Source organism: Marmota monax, unplaced genomic scaffold (assembly GCF_021218885.2).
Source record: "Marmota monax isolate L192 unplaced genomic scaffold, Marmota_monax_Labrador192_F-V1.1 WCK01_AAM20220418_F8-fsc00001, whole genome shotgun sequence".
Lineage (NCBI taxonomy): Eukaryota > Metazoa > Chordata > Mammalia > Rodentia > Sciuridae > Marmota > Marmota monax.
In genome coordinates, this window is record NW_026693777.1 from 26,081,378 (window position 1) to 26,097,093 (window position 15,716).

Genomic DNA, 15,716 nt, shown 5'->3' on the forward strand with positions numbered 1-15,716 from the left:
GTGGCCCCACTGTGGCAGTTCTAAGTGTTCCCAGAGCAGAAAGGAGGTCAGGGTATCTGGAGAGGAATCATGCATGGGAAAGAAGACCAGTGAAGTAAGGGGCAGGCAGACCACTGATCTCCTAGACCATTGTGAGAATTCTTCCTGAGAGTGTAATGGGACCCCCACAGGATTTTAAGTAGAAGAGTGACTGGGTCTACCATGCTTGAGGAGCTCGCAGTAGTCAGCAGTCTATAGAGGGACAGGGCAGAAGCAGGGAGACTTCTAGAAATCTGGTGAGATGATGGTGGTCCAGGGTGCTAATGGTGGAGATCGTTAAAAAAAAAAAGCCAGATTTTAAAAAATATTTTTTTATGTTAGAACTAACAAGATTTATTGACCAATTGACTGTATGTTGGGAGAAGAGATGGGAATGACTCCCTGGATTTTGGTTTGAGGGCCTCCAGGGAAAATGATGTTTAAAGCTTTGAGACTGAGAGCTGGGGTTGTGGCTCAGTGGTGGAGCACTTGCCTAGCATGTGTGAGGCACTGGGTTCGATCCTCAGCACCACATAAAAATAAATAAATAAAATAAAGTTGTTGTTGTTGTTGTTTTTTAAAAAAGAGAAAAGCTTTGAGACTGATTAAAATCACCATAAGTATAGATGAAGTAAGGAGACCATGGACTAGTTTTGACAGAATTATGAATAATAAGATATGTTAACATGAACTTTAATAATTTTAGTTAAACAACTTAGCCTCAGAACATTTAACTTCAGCTATTTACAGTAGCTGGAGATGATAAGTTCCGAAGCAACCTCATCATGTTGTAAGACTGCCCCTTCCTACACAGTCTCTCGAGGACAGCACAGCACTTGGGGAAAGAAAGCCTCTTCTTTGCATATTGATTAATAATGTCTTATCACAAATAATTTTTTATAACTTTCGTTGTTAATTATTTCCTAAAATTTGGTGATATTTTTATCTATCATAGCAAAAGTGTTAAATTATATGGTTGGTGGCAGAAAATCTTCTAGAACCTCAAGATCTCCATTCTGGATATAATAATACTTTTTTTTTTAAAAGAGGATAATTTTTTTTTCAAAAGCCATCTTGGAGAAAATATTTGATTTAATTCAATAATTTTATAGATGGAGTGAAGTATAGATAAATATGTAAGAATCACCAGTAGATATTTGTTTTTATGACAGATTTATTGAGATAAATTTCATATACCATAAAATTCATCCATCTAAAGTGTATAATTCAGTAGTTTTTATTACTTTTATAGAGTTGTGCCATGATCACCGTTGACTTCAGAACGTTTCATCACCTCCAAATAAACCCCATGACTGTTAGTGTTTATTCTCCATTTCTCTTCCTCCTTTCCTTCAGCCTTTAACAACCGCTAATCTACTTTATATTTCCATATATTTGCCTACTCCGGACATATTTTATATTTCATATAAGTAGAGTCATAAAGTGTTTGGCATTTTGTGCCTGGCTTCTTTCACTTAGCACGTTGTATTCAAGATCATTGGTGTTGTAGCAGATATCACTACAGCAGTCATTTTTAGAGCCAAATAATATTCTATTCTTAAGTTACACCAACTTTTACTTATCCATTCATCATTTGATGGACATTTGAGTTGTCTCCACTTTTTTTTTAACCATTACAAGTAATGGTGCTGGGAACATTCATGTACATGTTTTTGTGAGGATACATGCTTTTAATTATCTTGGGTATGTCTGTAACTAAGTAGACATGAGATAACTACATTTAACATTTTGAGTAACTACCAAATTATTTTCCAAACCAGCTGCACAAGTTTACAATCCCAACAGCAATGTATGATTCCAATTTCTTTGTGTTTCACAAACACATTTTAGTTTTGGCCATCCTAAAGGTTTCAATTGCATTTTGATGATGACTCATAGTGTTGAACATATTTTTCATGTGCTTTATCAGCCATGACATATCTCCTCTGTAGAAATATTTATTCAAATATTTGTGCATTTTAAAATTGGCTTGATTTTCGTTTTGCTGCTGAGTTGTAAGAGTTTTTTTTTTTTTTACTATGTTCTGAATGTGTGTTTCTTACCAGATAGATGGTTTGCAAATAATTCTCTTATGGATCATGTTTTAACTCTCTTTTAAAAAATTATTTGTTGTTTTTAGATTATATATGATAGTAGAGTGTATTTTTGACATATTATACATAGATGGGTTGCAACCCACTACAATTTTGATCCCATTCTTGTCATTGAACATGATGTGGAGTTACACTGACTGTGTATTCATATATGAGCATAGGAAATTTATATCTGATTCATTCTACTTTCCCATTCTAACCCCCCCTTTCCTTCATTCCACTTTGTCTAATCCAATGAATTTCTGTACTTCCCCTCCCTCCCCTCCCTTGTATGGGTTAGCATCCTCATATCAGAAAGAACATTCAAAACCTTACCATGATATTTTCAGTTCCATCCATTTATCGGCAAATGCCATAATTTCATTCTTCTTCTTGGCTGAATAATGTTCCATTGTCTATATATACCACATTTTCTTTATCCATTTGTTTTAATCAGCTTTTTTGCTAATGTGACTAAAAGTACCTAACCAGAACAACTTTATAGAGAAGGAAAATTTCATTTGAGGGCTCACAGTTTTGGAGGTCATAGTCCATAGAAGGCTGGCTCCATTCCCTGGGGCTTGAGGTGAGGCAGAACATCATGGTAGAAGAGTGTGGCAAAGGGAGGCAGTTCACATGGTAATCAAGAATCAGAAAGAGAGAGACTCCATTCTCCAGATACAAAATGTATACCCCATAGCCATGCCCCACCTCCTTCAGCCACACCCCACCAGCCTTCAGTTACCATTCAGTTAAACCCATCAGGTAATTAATTCACTGATTGGGTTAAGGCTTTCACAAGCAATCATTTCCCCTCTGAATCTGTGAAGTATCTGTTCAGTTCCCTTTCCCATTTATTGATTGAGGTGTGTGTGTGTGTGTGTTAAGTTTTTTGAAATATATATATATATATATATTTTTTTTTTTTTAAATTATCTCACATGTGAGCTTTTGGGGGACACCTCACATCCAAACCATAATACCATTCATCTGTTGAAGGGCATCTAGGTTGGTTCCATAGCTTGGCTATTGTGAATTGAGCTGCTATAAACATTGATGTGGCTGTGTCGCTGTAGTATGCTGATTTTAAGTCCTTTGGGTATATACTGAGGAGTGGTATAGCTGGGTCACATGGTAGTTCCACTCAGAATTTTCTAAGGAATCTCCATACAGCTTTCCAGAGTGGTTGCACCAATTTGCAGTCCCACCAGCAACGTAGGAGTGTATCTTTTTCCCTTGCCAACATTTATTGATACTTGTATTCTAGATAATTATCATTCTGACTGGAATGAGATGGAATCTCAGTATAGTTTTAATTTGCATTTCTCAAATTGCTGGAGATGTCAAACATTTTTTCGTATTTTTGACAGGTATAATAAATGCATTAATATTTTGTTTCTTTTGTTGTTGTTGTTCTAATTAGTTATACATGACAGCAGAATGCATTTCAACTCATTGTACATAAATGGAGCACAACTTCTCATTTCTCTGGCTGCACATGCGGCAGTGTCACACCATTTGTGCAATCATACAACTACATAGGGTAATAATGTCCATCTCATTCCAATATCCTTCCCACGCCCACACCCTCTCCATACCCCTCTTTCCCCTCTGCCCAATCCAAAGTTCCTCCATTCTTCCCTAGCACCCCTCACCCTAATTATAGATCAGCATATGCATATCAGAGAAAACATTTGGCCTTTGGTTTTTTGAGGATTGGCTTATTTCACTTAGCATGACATTCTACAACTCCTTTCATTTATCTGCAAATGCCATAATTTTATTCTTCCTTATGGCTGAGTATAATTCCATTGTGTATAAATACCACATTTCCTTTATCCATTCATCTGTTGAAGGGCATATAGGTTGGTTACATAGTTTAGCTATTGTGAATTGAGCTGCTATAAACATTGATGTGGCTCTGTCACTTCAATATGCTGATTTTAAGTCATTTGGGTATTAACTGAGAAGTGGGATAGCTGGGTCACATGGTGGTCCATTCCAAGTAATCTTCATATATTTTTTGACCATTCATATTTCTTCTTCTGTGAAGTATCTGTTCAGTTACCTTTCCCATTTATTGATTGAGGTGTGTGTGTGTGTGTGTGTGTGTGTGTTAAGTTTTTTGAATTTTTTATATATCCTGGAGATTAATGTTCTGAGGTGCAGGTGGTAAAGATTTTCTCCCATTCTATAGGCTGTCTGTTCATGTTCTTCATTACTTCCTTTGCTATGAAGAAGCTTTTTGGTTTGATGCTATCCCATTTATTGATTCTTGATTTTACTTCTTGTGCTTTTGGAGTCTTATTGAGGAAGTCTGTTCCTGAGCTGACATGATGACATTTCTTCTAATATGTGCAGGGCCTCTGGTATAATGCCAAGGTCCTTGATCCACTTTGAGTTGAGTTTTGTGCAGGGTGAGCTATAGGGGTTCAATTTCAATCTACTACATATTGTTTTCATTTTCTTGCTAGTGTCCTTTGATAAACAAAAATTTTTAATTTTTATGAAATCCAAATTTACCTATTTTTATCTTGCTGCTTATGTTTTAGTATAATTTCTAAGATACATTGCCTAGTCCAAGTAAGAAAAGATTCATGCCTATTATTTATTCTAAATGTTTCATAGTTTTAGCTCTTACATGTAGGTTTTTGACTTAGGTTTTTTGATTTAGGATTTTGAGTTAATTTTTTATGTATGGTGCAAGAGAGGAACCCAACTTTATTCTTTTGTATGTGGATAACCATTTGTCTCAGCAACATTTGTTAAAAAGTCTATTCTTTCCCCTTATGCTAGTATCATTCCATCTGATTACTATAGATTTGTAGTAAGTGAAATTTAAAAGTGGGGTTTTCCAACTTTGTTCTCTTTTTTCAATATATTTTGTCTATTCTGCGTTCCTTGGATTTTCCTGTGAACTTTGAAATAATCTCATTAATTTCTGAAAAAGAACTAGCTTGAATTTTGATAGGAATTGAATTGAATCTGAGAGTATTTCCATAGCAACAATTTTGTCTTCCAATATATGAACATGGAATTTCTTTCCATTTAGTTTTGTAGGTGTCATTGTACAAATCTTATACTTTTAAAAACTGAATTTATTACTCCTGATCATTTTACTACTTCTGATGTTATTATACTATCATCATTTTTAAAACTGTATAGTTTTATTGGAATGTAGCCACACTCTCTTATTTACATATTGTCTGGTTTGGTTTATGCTAGAAGGACAAAGTTGAGACCGTATGGACAACAAAGCATAAAAATATTTAGTATTTGGTCCTTGACAAAAAGAGTTTGCTGATATCTGTTCTAGAACATTATCTGTATAAAAGCTGATCCTCTTCTTTTATCATCTAGAGATTCTGTGTGGTAAGATGAAAGAGAAATAAGAGTCATGTTATTTGATATTGAGAGATAAAAATAAGATTAGACAGGATGGGTTTTGGAGTTAATGAGTCAGATCCAAATCCTGGATCATCCCATTCTAATTGATCTCTCTGAAATTCTGTTTGCTCTCCTTGATACATTCATCTTCTTATGAGGGAAGAAAGTAACTAATGTTGTACATAAGAGCTAATGGAAGAATTGAGTTGAAAACTCAAAAATTCTTCCTTTTTATTCATTGCTCCTTCCACTGCTTAGGAGTAAACTCTCTGGCCAAGAGACACAGTCCAAACATTGCTCTTTCCTCATCCATCCCAGGGAGTTCTTTTTTTTTTTTTTTTTAGGGTTATAACTAGAAATATATAATTCTACTTTTATGACAAGGCAGCTAGTTGAAATAAGTTAACACAATCATTTGAATTGGTTGTCTGCACACTGGACAGGGCTTATTCCTTTTCTTCAGCTTCTTTGCACATGTGAAGCATGACATAAGATGTCCTGTTTTACCATGAACAATGCAACCATTTTTAGGTCGACCTTGGCAAATCACACAAGGTTCAATGGCATTAAGGGGGAAACTAGATTCCATACTTTCTTCTTTGTCTTGTGTTTCTTCCTTCTCAAACTCTTTGACATCTTCTTGATTGCTATAAATAATGCTATTTGAAGTTGATGGCTGAGAATAGTCCTCACTTTCTTGTGACTGGGAGGCTTGTGTGATCTTATCATTTTCCTCAAAACATGATTCTTTGGAATCATTTGTTGTAATTTTTTTACCATCAGGCACATCCAAGCCCTCTTCTGCCTGCGTTGAGCTTTCTAATTTGGCTTTCTCAGAAATTTCCCCTTTATCTTTCCCTTTATCTTCAGGAAGCCAGTTCTCACGAAGGGTCCAACATCTATTGCAATGTGGTGGAAGGGGAGGATTCATTTATTGCATGAAGTACATTTCCAATAGTCAGCTAAGGAAATTTCAGGATCTTCTTCAAATGAATCTGTATCACTTTCCCCTGCCTGATACACAGTAACTCGATACACCTCATCATCTTCATCAGAGAGTTCTTGTCCTTCTTCACTAAGGCTATAATCCTCTGAATCAAGAGACTCAACTTCAAATTCTACACTAAATTGATCTGAAACTGAGTCCTGATCCAACCAATCACTGGAATGTTCACTCACACCATCTTCAATATCCGGATTTGATGGAGTCTCTATTGATTCACTGCTACTGCTTCTTTCACAACATATTTCCCTTATTACACACAGAGCCAGGCTTTCATCAAAGGAAAGGGAAATACTATCAGATTTGTGACGCTTTCGTCGTTCACCAGATAATTCATCTGAATTTTCTTCTGTCTCACTAATTGCTCTCCTTCTAGATGAGGTAGATGGTCTAGAAACCAAACAGGAAGATGAAGGCTTCTCTTCTTGTAGTTCTTGCACCAGGTCCTTCTGATCACTCCCACCTTCAAGGTGACACCTGTTCTCACTCACTAATGTGCTGGAATCTGATGGTTCCTGCTGATTGACTACCACCAAATTTTTGTAGATCATTGTATATATTTTCCTGTGCTCTTTCACAGAGAAGCTTGGCACTCCAAACAAATCTCCTAGAAGATCATTTGAACAATATACAATATGTTGTTGCTTCTCATCATATAATCGTTTAGTCATAATATACTGGCCAAGATAAAATATTACCTCTTTCATAGTGTAAGTGTCTTTTTGTGCACCAACAGACTTTGACAACTTCAAAAGCAACGGCTTTGGTCTAACCAGGGTCTCTTGTTCCGAAGCTGGAATCTGTGAGGTGCTTACAGCACCATCCGTAGACACAGACATGTTGGTATTGCACATTGGCCTGGATCAGTAAATAAAATGTGCCGCACGTCTGTGAACACGGGTGTCTATCTTCAATCGCCAGTGAATACAACTGGGAAAAGGAATGGTTTAAGTAGCCTCAGCCGTAGGACAAGTCAGGACTTAGCTCCTCCAACGACAGTCTCGGAACGTGTCCGAACTTGACCAGCCTGCTCAACACTGGGGCTTTCGGCTTGGAGGTGGGGGGGGTGGCGCGGAGGGTCCTTCAAGGCGCCCCAGTTTCCTTCACCCGGAGCGCTTGGGCCTCGGCGACGATCCCACTCGCGGCCCAGACCACTGGGCGCTTGAACGCACTAAGTCCCGCGAGAAATATAGTTCCTGGCGGCGGAAGCGACAGGAACTCGGCTAGAGGGGTTAGGGCTGCCCCTCGAGTTAAATTTTTGGCTCCATTTTCTCCTCGGTACACAGGGCCGCAGAGACCGACTCAGAAGCCAAGGGCCGCAGAAGCTAAGCTCCGCGGTACCCAGGGAGTTCTTAAATCAGCTCACTAGATGTGCCTTTGTTGTCTGTTTGTGCCGTTTGCTTCCTTTTCATGAACATTTAAATTGTGCAGAAAGATCTGTTGGTTACTCAATAGTAACGATACTAGAATAAATTCTTTTTATTGGTTTTTCTTTTCCCCTTAAGGAAAAAAGATCTCTATTTCCTAGTGAAGGCATTCTGGTTTGTCTCATAAACTTGCAGGACATAGTTATACTGCAGCAGTTTCTGCCACCAAAAGCATGTCTCCAGCAGCATCTACTTTGTTGATGTTGATGACAGCAGGCTTCCAGCTGGAACAGATTCAGATGGATTTCCTCTCATTCCATAGTTGAATCTACCCCAGAAGAACAACGGCTAGAACAAAATTAATAAAATATGACTCAGCAGCTCCAGTTGTATAAATAAAAATGCAGACTTCCACCTACAACAAAGTTGAGAAATGCTTCTGAAGTGTAACCCCATGACAGGATTATCTGGCACACAAACCTCATGTCTAGTCTTACAGCAAGATAGAGGCATCTTTCAATCACTTTTTAAAAGCTTGATTCTTAATACTTTACCCAAAAAATTATCTATTTCAATCTGTTGATACAATGGCAGGTTATTATGGCTATTGGATTCCAGTGGGATATAATATTAGAAAAGATCAAGTGTTGAGGTGATGTTACCTGTCTTTAGAAGTCAAAGAAAGTCCTTTTATTTTTCATCTGACTGATAAAAGAGCCGAGAATTGGAGGCTTTCAGATTTGGAAGGAGCCAATATTAACAGATCTTAAGAACACTCAGTATAGGAAATTCACTGCCTTCTAAACTGACTTTCCATCTTTGGTCAATTCAGGCTACAAGAAATTTATTTGTCCTATAGGTCTATAAAGTAAAAATATAACTATTATACTAACTTTGAATCTTTACTTTACTATACCCTACATTACCATTGCTATCAACTGTTTCAGACTAGGTTCAAGTCCATGTACAGTTTGTCTTCTTTTTTCATGTCATCTAATTTCCTCAAACCCCCTTTCTAACAATTGTATCACAAACAGAAAATCTTTCTGAGAAGTATGTGAGAGGGATAGTTGACTTTACAGCAAGACATTGACTTCCTTCGTAAGGACACCTATTTCTCCTGACTCAACCTGTGGGCATAGCACCTGTTTTCTAGCCATATCTCACTGTTAACTTCTGTTAAGCTTACATTTGAGACCCGTAAGCTCTTATTCATATGTGCTAGTAATAAGCTACATTCTTCTATCTCATATTATTATTGTTGGTATTTTGGATGGAAGTACGAAGCCTTGCATTTTAGCCCTGTTAAACTTTATCTTATTAGTTTAACCCCATTGTTCTTGAAAGATTTGGGAGGATTCTGTCATTTAATGCATTTGCTGCCTTTTGACACTTTTGCATTATTTATAGGAGTGATTACTTGCTTACTACCTAACATTGATGAAAGATTTCAGAGCTCAAAACTTGCAATGGGCTATGAGGAACTTCTCCCAGATTTAAATTCAACTCTGTAGGCATTGATTTAGCATGTACTCTTTAAAGAACTATACTCAGAATTGGGAATGCAATGGTGAACAAGCTAGGATTGTACTCTGAAGCACACATCACTCTACAGAGAGAATCTTGAAAGAGAAGTAAGCATTTGTAAGAAAAATGGGAAAAGAATCTGCCATTCATTAATCAGCATGTATTAGTAGGAAAACAAAGTTTTGTTTGCCTAATGGTTCTTCTTTTAAGGAACAAGTTGATAAATAAAAAATTGAGACTCTGCCACTATAAACAATGTTAGTCAATCAAATCTACACTTGGAGCATTCAGTAGATACTTCACAATGTGATGATTATCTTATTCTTATAGAAATAATAATTCCATTTAAAATTTTTCCATATCTAGTATTTTCCTGTTCTTTGTCTCTTGAGAGTGATTAGGAAGCTCTTTCCAATGTTCCCAGATTTACAGGTTCAAATTGAAAATCCCGAAAACGTGTTCCTTGATAACCTATCTTTATTGACCCAATTCTGCTTTGTGAGAGACTCATCCATCTTAGAGAACAACTCTTGTCCAGATTTGATTGGGACCTGAGAATCACAGGGTACTTCAGATCTTCATAGAGATTAGGAATTTTTTTCTCACAACAAATGGATTTGTCACCAGGCCTGCCTGTCCTGACCTCAGGATCAGCTCATGCAGCTGGAGTGAATGGCATTTTCCATTTCATATCTCTACAAGGACAATCAATTCAGCAAGATATTTTATGTTTTAGAAAAAAACTCAAAGACCTGAGAATATAAAAGTACTTGTCCGTTTATTAAGTTATGTTATTGACCTTTAAAGTGGTGTCAGCCCTGGGAAGGATGAGTGCCTTGGGCAGGAAGCCATCTGCAGACACCAAGGTAATTCTGCTGTGGGCCAAGTCATTCATTTAGTTGGGACTATCCACGCCATTTAGCAATGACCCTGCAGCTTTTCAAAGCAAAGTCCTTCTGCCTGCTGCCTCAGCATAAAGGTGTATGACCTTGTCTTCTTGGGCAGATAAATGGAGGCATTAAATTGCTGTTGACAGTAGTGAAGTTTAAACCTAGCTGAATAGTCGTTCTGACTTTGACAAAGTCCCTGTCAGAATCTTCAGGGAAGCAAGGAATAAAGTGAGGGCCCTAAAAAACTAAAATTTTAGGACAAAGTCAACAAATCATTTGAGTATTTTTCCATGGATATTACAGAGTACAAACTATAAAGTCCTGGGAACTGATATATATCAGGAAGTTCCCAGGACTTTATAGTTTGTACTTTGCCTAGATCTAGATATACAGATGTGTGTGTGTGCGCGTGCGCGTGCGCGTGCGCATGCACAGTTTTTGGTCTTTTTTTCTTAAATTTCAAAATCATAAAGTTATTTCCTTTCTTTTTCTTTTACTATCTAAAATTCCCCTTTGCATTTAACCTTTTAATCCATTTGTAGTTTACCTTTGAATATACTGTAAGTTAAGAATCTGGCATTATCTTCATACACTAAGTCAGTTTTCTTAACTTATTAAATAATTTAACCTTTCCTCCATCGAACTGTTGTACCACCATTATAATCAATCAAGTTTCAAGCTCTCTGGTCTCACTTATGAGCTCCAAATTATCTTCCATTTGTTTATTTTTTCTGTCTCCATGTCAGATATTGTTATACTTGTTTTATATTTGCTAGAGAAAATCTACCTTTTTATATTCAAAATTAGCTTAGTTTTACATAATTCTTTGTTCTTGAATATAAATTTTCAGACCCCCCCAAAAAAAAAACCCTGAAATTTTTATTAGAATTGCATTGAATTTGTACATATTACTGAATAGAATTGGCATTGTTATAATGTTAAGTATCTCATTTATATATGTAGTATATAACTACCCTTGAGTCTTTTATTTGATTTGATTTGATTTTTTACCATTTACTAGAGTTCAAAATTTCTTTATTTAAAAGCCTGTGCCTTTCCATTATTGTTGTAAATGCAGCAACATATTCTTGTTGGTTACTGTTGATAAAGAATAATGCTGTGTGTTTATAATAATGCTGTGGGGGAAGGGAAAGAGAGAGAGAAACTGTTAGTAGGTAAATATATATAGATGTATATATACATATATATACATATATTTATATATGTAAATATAAACTTGCCTTTTGAACTTTTGGAGTTTCTAGAGAAATGATCATCACATAGAAACATAGAAAATAATACAGCTTTGTCTCTTTCCTTACAATCTTAGTACCACTTGTTTCTTTCTCTTACTGCATTGACTAGTATCTTTGGTGTTATATTAAATCTGGTAGTTATAGTTGTATAGTTGTCTTATTTCTGATAATAAAAGAAATGTATTTAAACTTCAGTTGGTATTATAATTTGATTTTGATACATAGCTTTTATCAAAGAAGTTTCCTTATATTTCTACTTCTCATTTTTTAGTCATAAATACATATTTAATTTTAAACACTTTATCTGCATCTGTTAAGATAACTATATTTAATTAATGTAATGAATGAAACTGATGAATTTTCCAACATTAAGCCATCTTGTAATTTTAAAATAAAGCCTTGATATCATTAATTGCTATTTTATGTAGCATTCCAATGTCTGTTGGTAAGTTCATATTTCTTTTTAACTTTAATATTCATATTGATATTAGTTACCAATTTTTATAGAACTAATACTTGTAAAACATTGGCTTCATATCAGATAGTGACCAAGAACTTCAACTCTACTAAACCTTTTAACAACCTACAACACATAGAGTAAGAGTTATCATGCATATTTTAATGATAAAGAAACTGAGGCACTGAGAAGTTAAGTAACATTCTCAATGTTACATAGCTAGGACATGGTGATGTAGCAATTTTAACCCAGATGGACTGGCTCTGGAATCTGTGTTCCTGGGTGCTTTACTGCCTCTCATAAATAAATGGAACCACAATTATGTTTTACGCACATCTCAATTTGTTTTGGAATCAAGATTATACCTACAGAATAAACTGATGTGAGTAGCTTTCCCTCTTTGTTTCTGGAACAGCCTGTATACAATATGCATTATCTGATCTTTGAAAGTATGTTGGAACTGAAACATGAGACTACTTGGAGTCCACGGTTTCTTTCATGGAGGAAAACTTTAATTACCATTCAGATGATTTTGAAGATTATCGTTTAGTGTAGGACTTTGATTCCTTTTTGTACCAATTTTAATGGTTTTTGTATTTTTTCAAATATATTCATTTTTTCTAGTTTTTAGATTATTGATGTATAGTTGCTCATTTCTTTTATATCTGTAGCTGATGTACCTTTTTTATGATGCATTTTTTGCCAGTTCTTTCTCCTTTTCTTGATCAGTCCTGTCTTTTTAATCTTCAAATAAGCAACTTTTAATTTTTAGTTTTCCTATTTTGCTCTAGCTGTCTTTTCTAGTTCATTGATTTCTCTTTGTAGTGTTTTTCCTTTTTTTGTTTTTTTTTTTTTTTTAATTTACTCCACTTTTGTAACTCTTGAATTGAAAATGCAGTTCATTTTCTATCTTTTCTTACTTTCTGACAAATGTATTTAAAACACAAAATTTGACATTTTCATTATCATTCAGGTCTAAGGTTGTATAATTTTCCTTTATAGTTATTAATTTTATTATGTTTTGGTTAGTTGAGTATAATATTGGTTTCTCTGGGATTTGTTTATTAAGGTTTTGGCTGTACTCTAGCAAGTAGCTGACTTCATGAATATTGCATGTATGCCCAAAGAAAATAAAATATATACTTTCTGTTGGGCATAAAGTTTTCGCTTAGTTTAAACCTATTAATCATGTTTAAATCTTACATCTCTTTCCTGATTTTGTAGTGCTTCATCTATGAGTTTCTGTGCAGGGTTTCTTTTTTTAAACTTTCTAGTTTTAATATTTGATTCATCTACTTCATGCCATTGTTTGATTAATTAGTGCTTTCCAGATTTTGAGATTCTAACTTGTACCCAATATGACATGCCTAGGGAGTGGTACAGAAAATGTTCCTCAGAAAGGAAAGGCTCCAGTTTCGTGGTCTGCACTTGACCTTCCCTCCTTCCACCACCCACTACCTACCACCCTCACTTATCTCTCAACTGTGGAAACATCAAATATTCTGGCCTCTCTGAGAACTCTATCTTCACCTCAAAGGAGAAGGGGATGCTCTTTGCTATCCTGAGAAGCTGGTACACCTCTAATGACCTACTCCAGGGCAACAAAGGGAAAAGAAAATAGAAAGCTCCACGTCAGTCTTTCTTCTGTCTATGGATGCCCACCCTTTCTGAGTCTGGACTGGAACCCAACTACTCTACCATGATGGGTCTCCCAGTTTATTCATGGGTTTCTGAGATCTGCCCGCCCCCTTTTCCCTTCTGTGGCACCTCCGTGGTTGGGTTTACATGAGGGAATGAGCTCTTGGTGGACGTTTACAATCTTGTCAGGCTACTCTGAGCTGCATGGCTAGTAAATTGCACATCCTAAATATAAGTTGATCCATCATGTTTGAAGTTTAGTGGTCAATTTTAAATGGCATGGAAGCTATAAGATGATTATAGAAATTTTCTTTGCAACCTGAAGTTTTGAGACTCAAGACACCATATGGCATTTTCTCAGTTTTAATTGATGTGCTTTAAGGTTTTTTGCATCATGCAAATTTTCAGAATTATTTTCAGAAGCTAGCAATTACAGTTTCTTGAAAAAGATATCTAATTATCCTTTGTCGTATGACGTTCAAGAGAAGAGTGCTATATATGTGTAAGTAAACACACTTACATATGTTATTTCTTCCTTCCGTTCTTCTGGTATTTGTCAATGGTTTTTCCCCTTTGGGATTGATTTCTCCCTTGCTCCCACCTAAACTGTGATGCTTCTTTTTTCTGGATAAATTGATCTGCTGCTTTTAATTGTCATGCCACTGTTACTTTCACTAAAATTTGACTGTGATCAAAATTTTATTGAAATAAAAAAAAATCCAGTCTTAAGTTAGAAAACAGTAAATGACCAACTGAGGTATGAGCGCTGAGTAACCAACTTGGTTGCAAGACTGGCTGAAGAAGGAGAGGCAGTGAAGGGCCTACCCTGAAAGGTTTCAGAGTTCAAACGGACCCTTTCCTTTGAGATGCACCTCCTTTCAACCAAACTGAGGCTTGGGCAAAGGTGAAGGCAACTGAAAAAGTCAGCCTGGTTCTGAAAAGATCTTGAGTCCAGCAAAACCATTTTGAGTGCATTGTCTTGGAGCATGCCAACTTCCTTTATGGCTGAACTCATCAGCTGTGGTAGAGACAGCTTTGATTAAATTCTCAGGATTCTTTTATTGTGTGCGTTTTCCTGTGATAGCATTGTCTGAAAGGATTATAGGCAAAAGTAAGCCATAATGAGAACAACAGCTGTAGATGGTCATACTCATATCAAATTAGACCTGGAGTCCAGAGTTACAGAATATATTATACAAAATAAGTAAAAACCAGGAGCCAAATCAATTACATAAACATAGAATATCCACAAATGTACTAACCCAATGCTTTAAAAGGTGAATTGTGAAAAAATGGACCTTTGTCTTTAACAGTACTCTCTTGGTCATTTAGAGTTGCTGTAATAAAGTATTATAGGCCTGGTGCCTTAAGCAACAAAAATTTATTTTTCACAGCTCTTCAGGCTGGGAAAGCCAAGATCAAGTTGCCAGCAATCTGGTGTCTGGTGAGAGTCATTTCCTTGTTTGAAGATAGCCATCTTCTTGTTGTATCCTCACATAGTGGGGAGTAGAGAAAGAGGAGGTGCGCTGCGCTCTCTTGTGTTTTTTATAAGGACATAAATCCCATTCGTGAGGCCTCTACCCTTGGGACTTAATTATATACCAAGTGCCCCCTCCTAATATCATCACATTGGGGGTTAAGATGTCAACATATGAGCAGAGAAGTAAACACTCAGTCAATAGCAAACACCTCATTGTTGAAGGCTGCTTCCAGTCTTGCCCCTTATAGGATGTTCTTCACATGATGGCTACAAAAGCATGAATCAGACATCAGTGACCATTTAAAAATCACTCATTATTTGAGCCCCTTACTATAGTTTTGCCTCACTCTCTGACCTCATTTTTTACTATTTGCTTCCTCAGACAGCATTTCCCAATCACACTGACCTTCTCCATGTTTCTCTAGCACACCAAGTTGTTCCTGCCCCAGGATATTTGCTCTAGTTCTTCTCTTTGCCCAGCATTCTGTCTTTTCCTGATCTTTTTACAACTATCCCTCTCTTGTTATTCTCTTCTCACCCTCCATCATCTCAAAGGGGGCTTCTGTGACCCTATTTTAGTTATTTCTGTAAAGTAGATAA

At 36.2% G+C, this 15,716-nt stretch overlaps 2 protein-coding genes across 2 annotated transcripts in view; one reads left to right on the forward strand and one right to left on the reverse strand.

Moving 5' to 3' along the window:
• Nucleotides 1-15,716, forward strand: part of Rtn1 (reticulon 1) — a 228,934-nt gene that overhangs the window by 148,929 nt on the left and 64,289 nt on the right. The gene's annotated exons all lie outside the window — the stretch shown is intronic.
• Nucleotides 5,844-7,813, reverse strand: LOC124104657 (E3 ubiquitin-protein ligase Mdm2-like). The gene is given in 2 exon segments (XM_046461715.2): nt 5,844-6,431; nt 6,434-7,813. Coding segments are annotated over 2 exon segments (1,467 nt in total). The 5' UTR covers nt 7,356-7,813; the 3' UTR covers nt 5,844-5,886.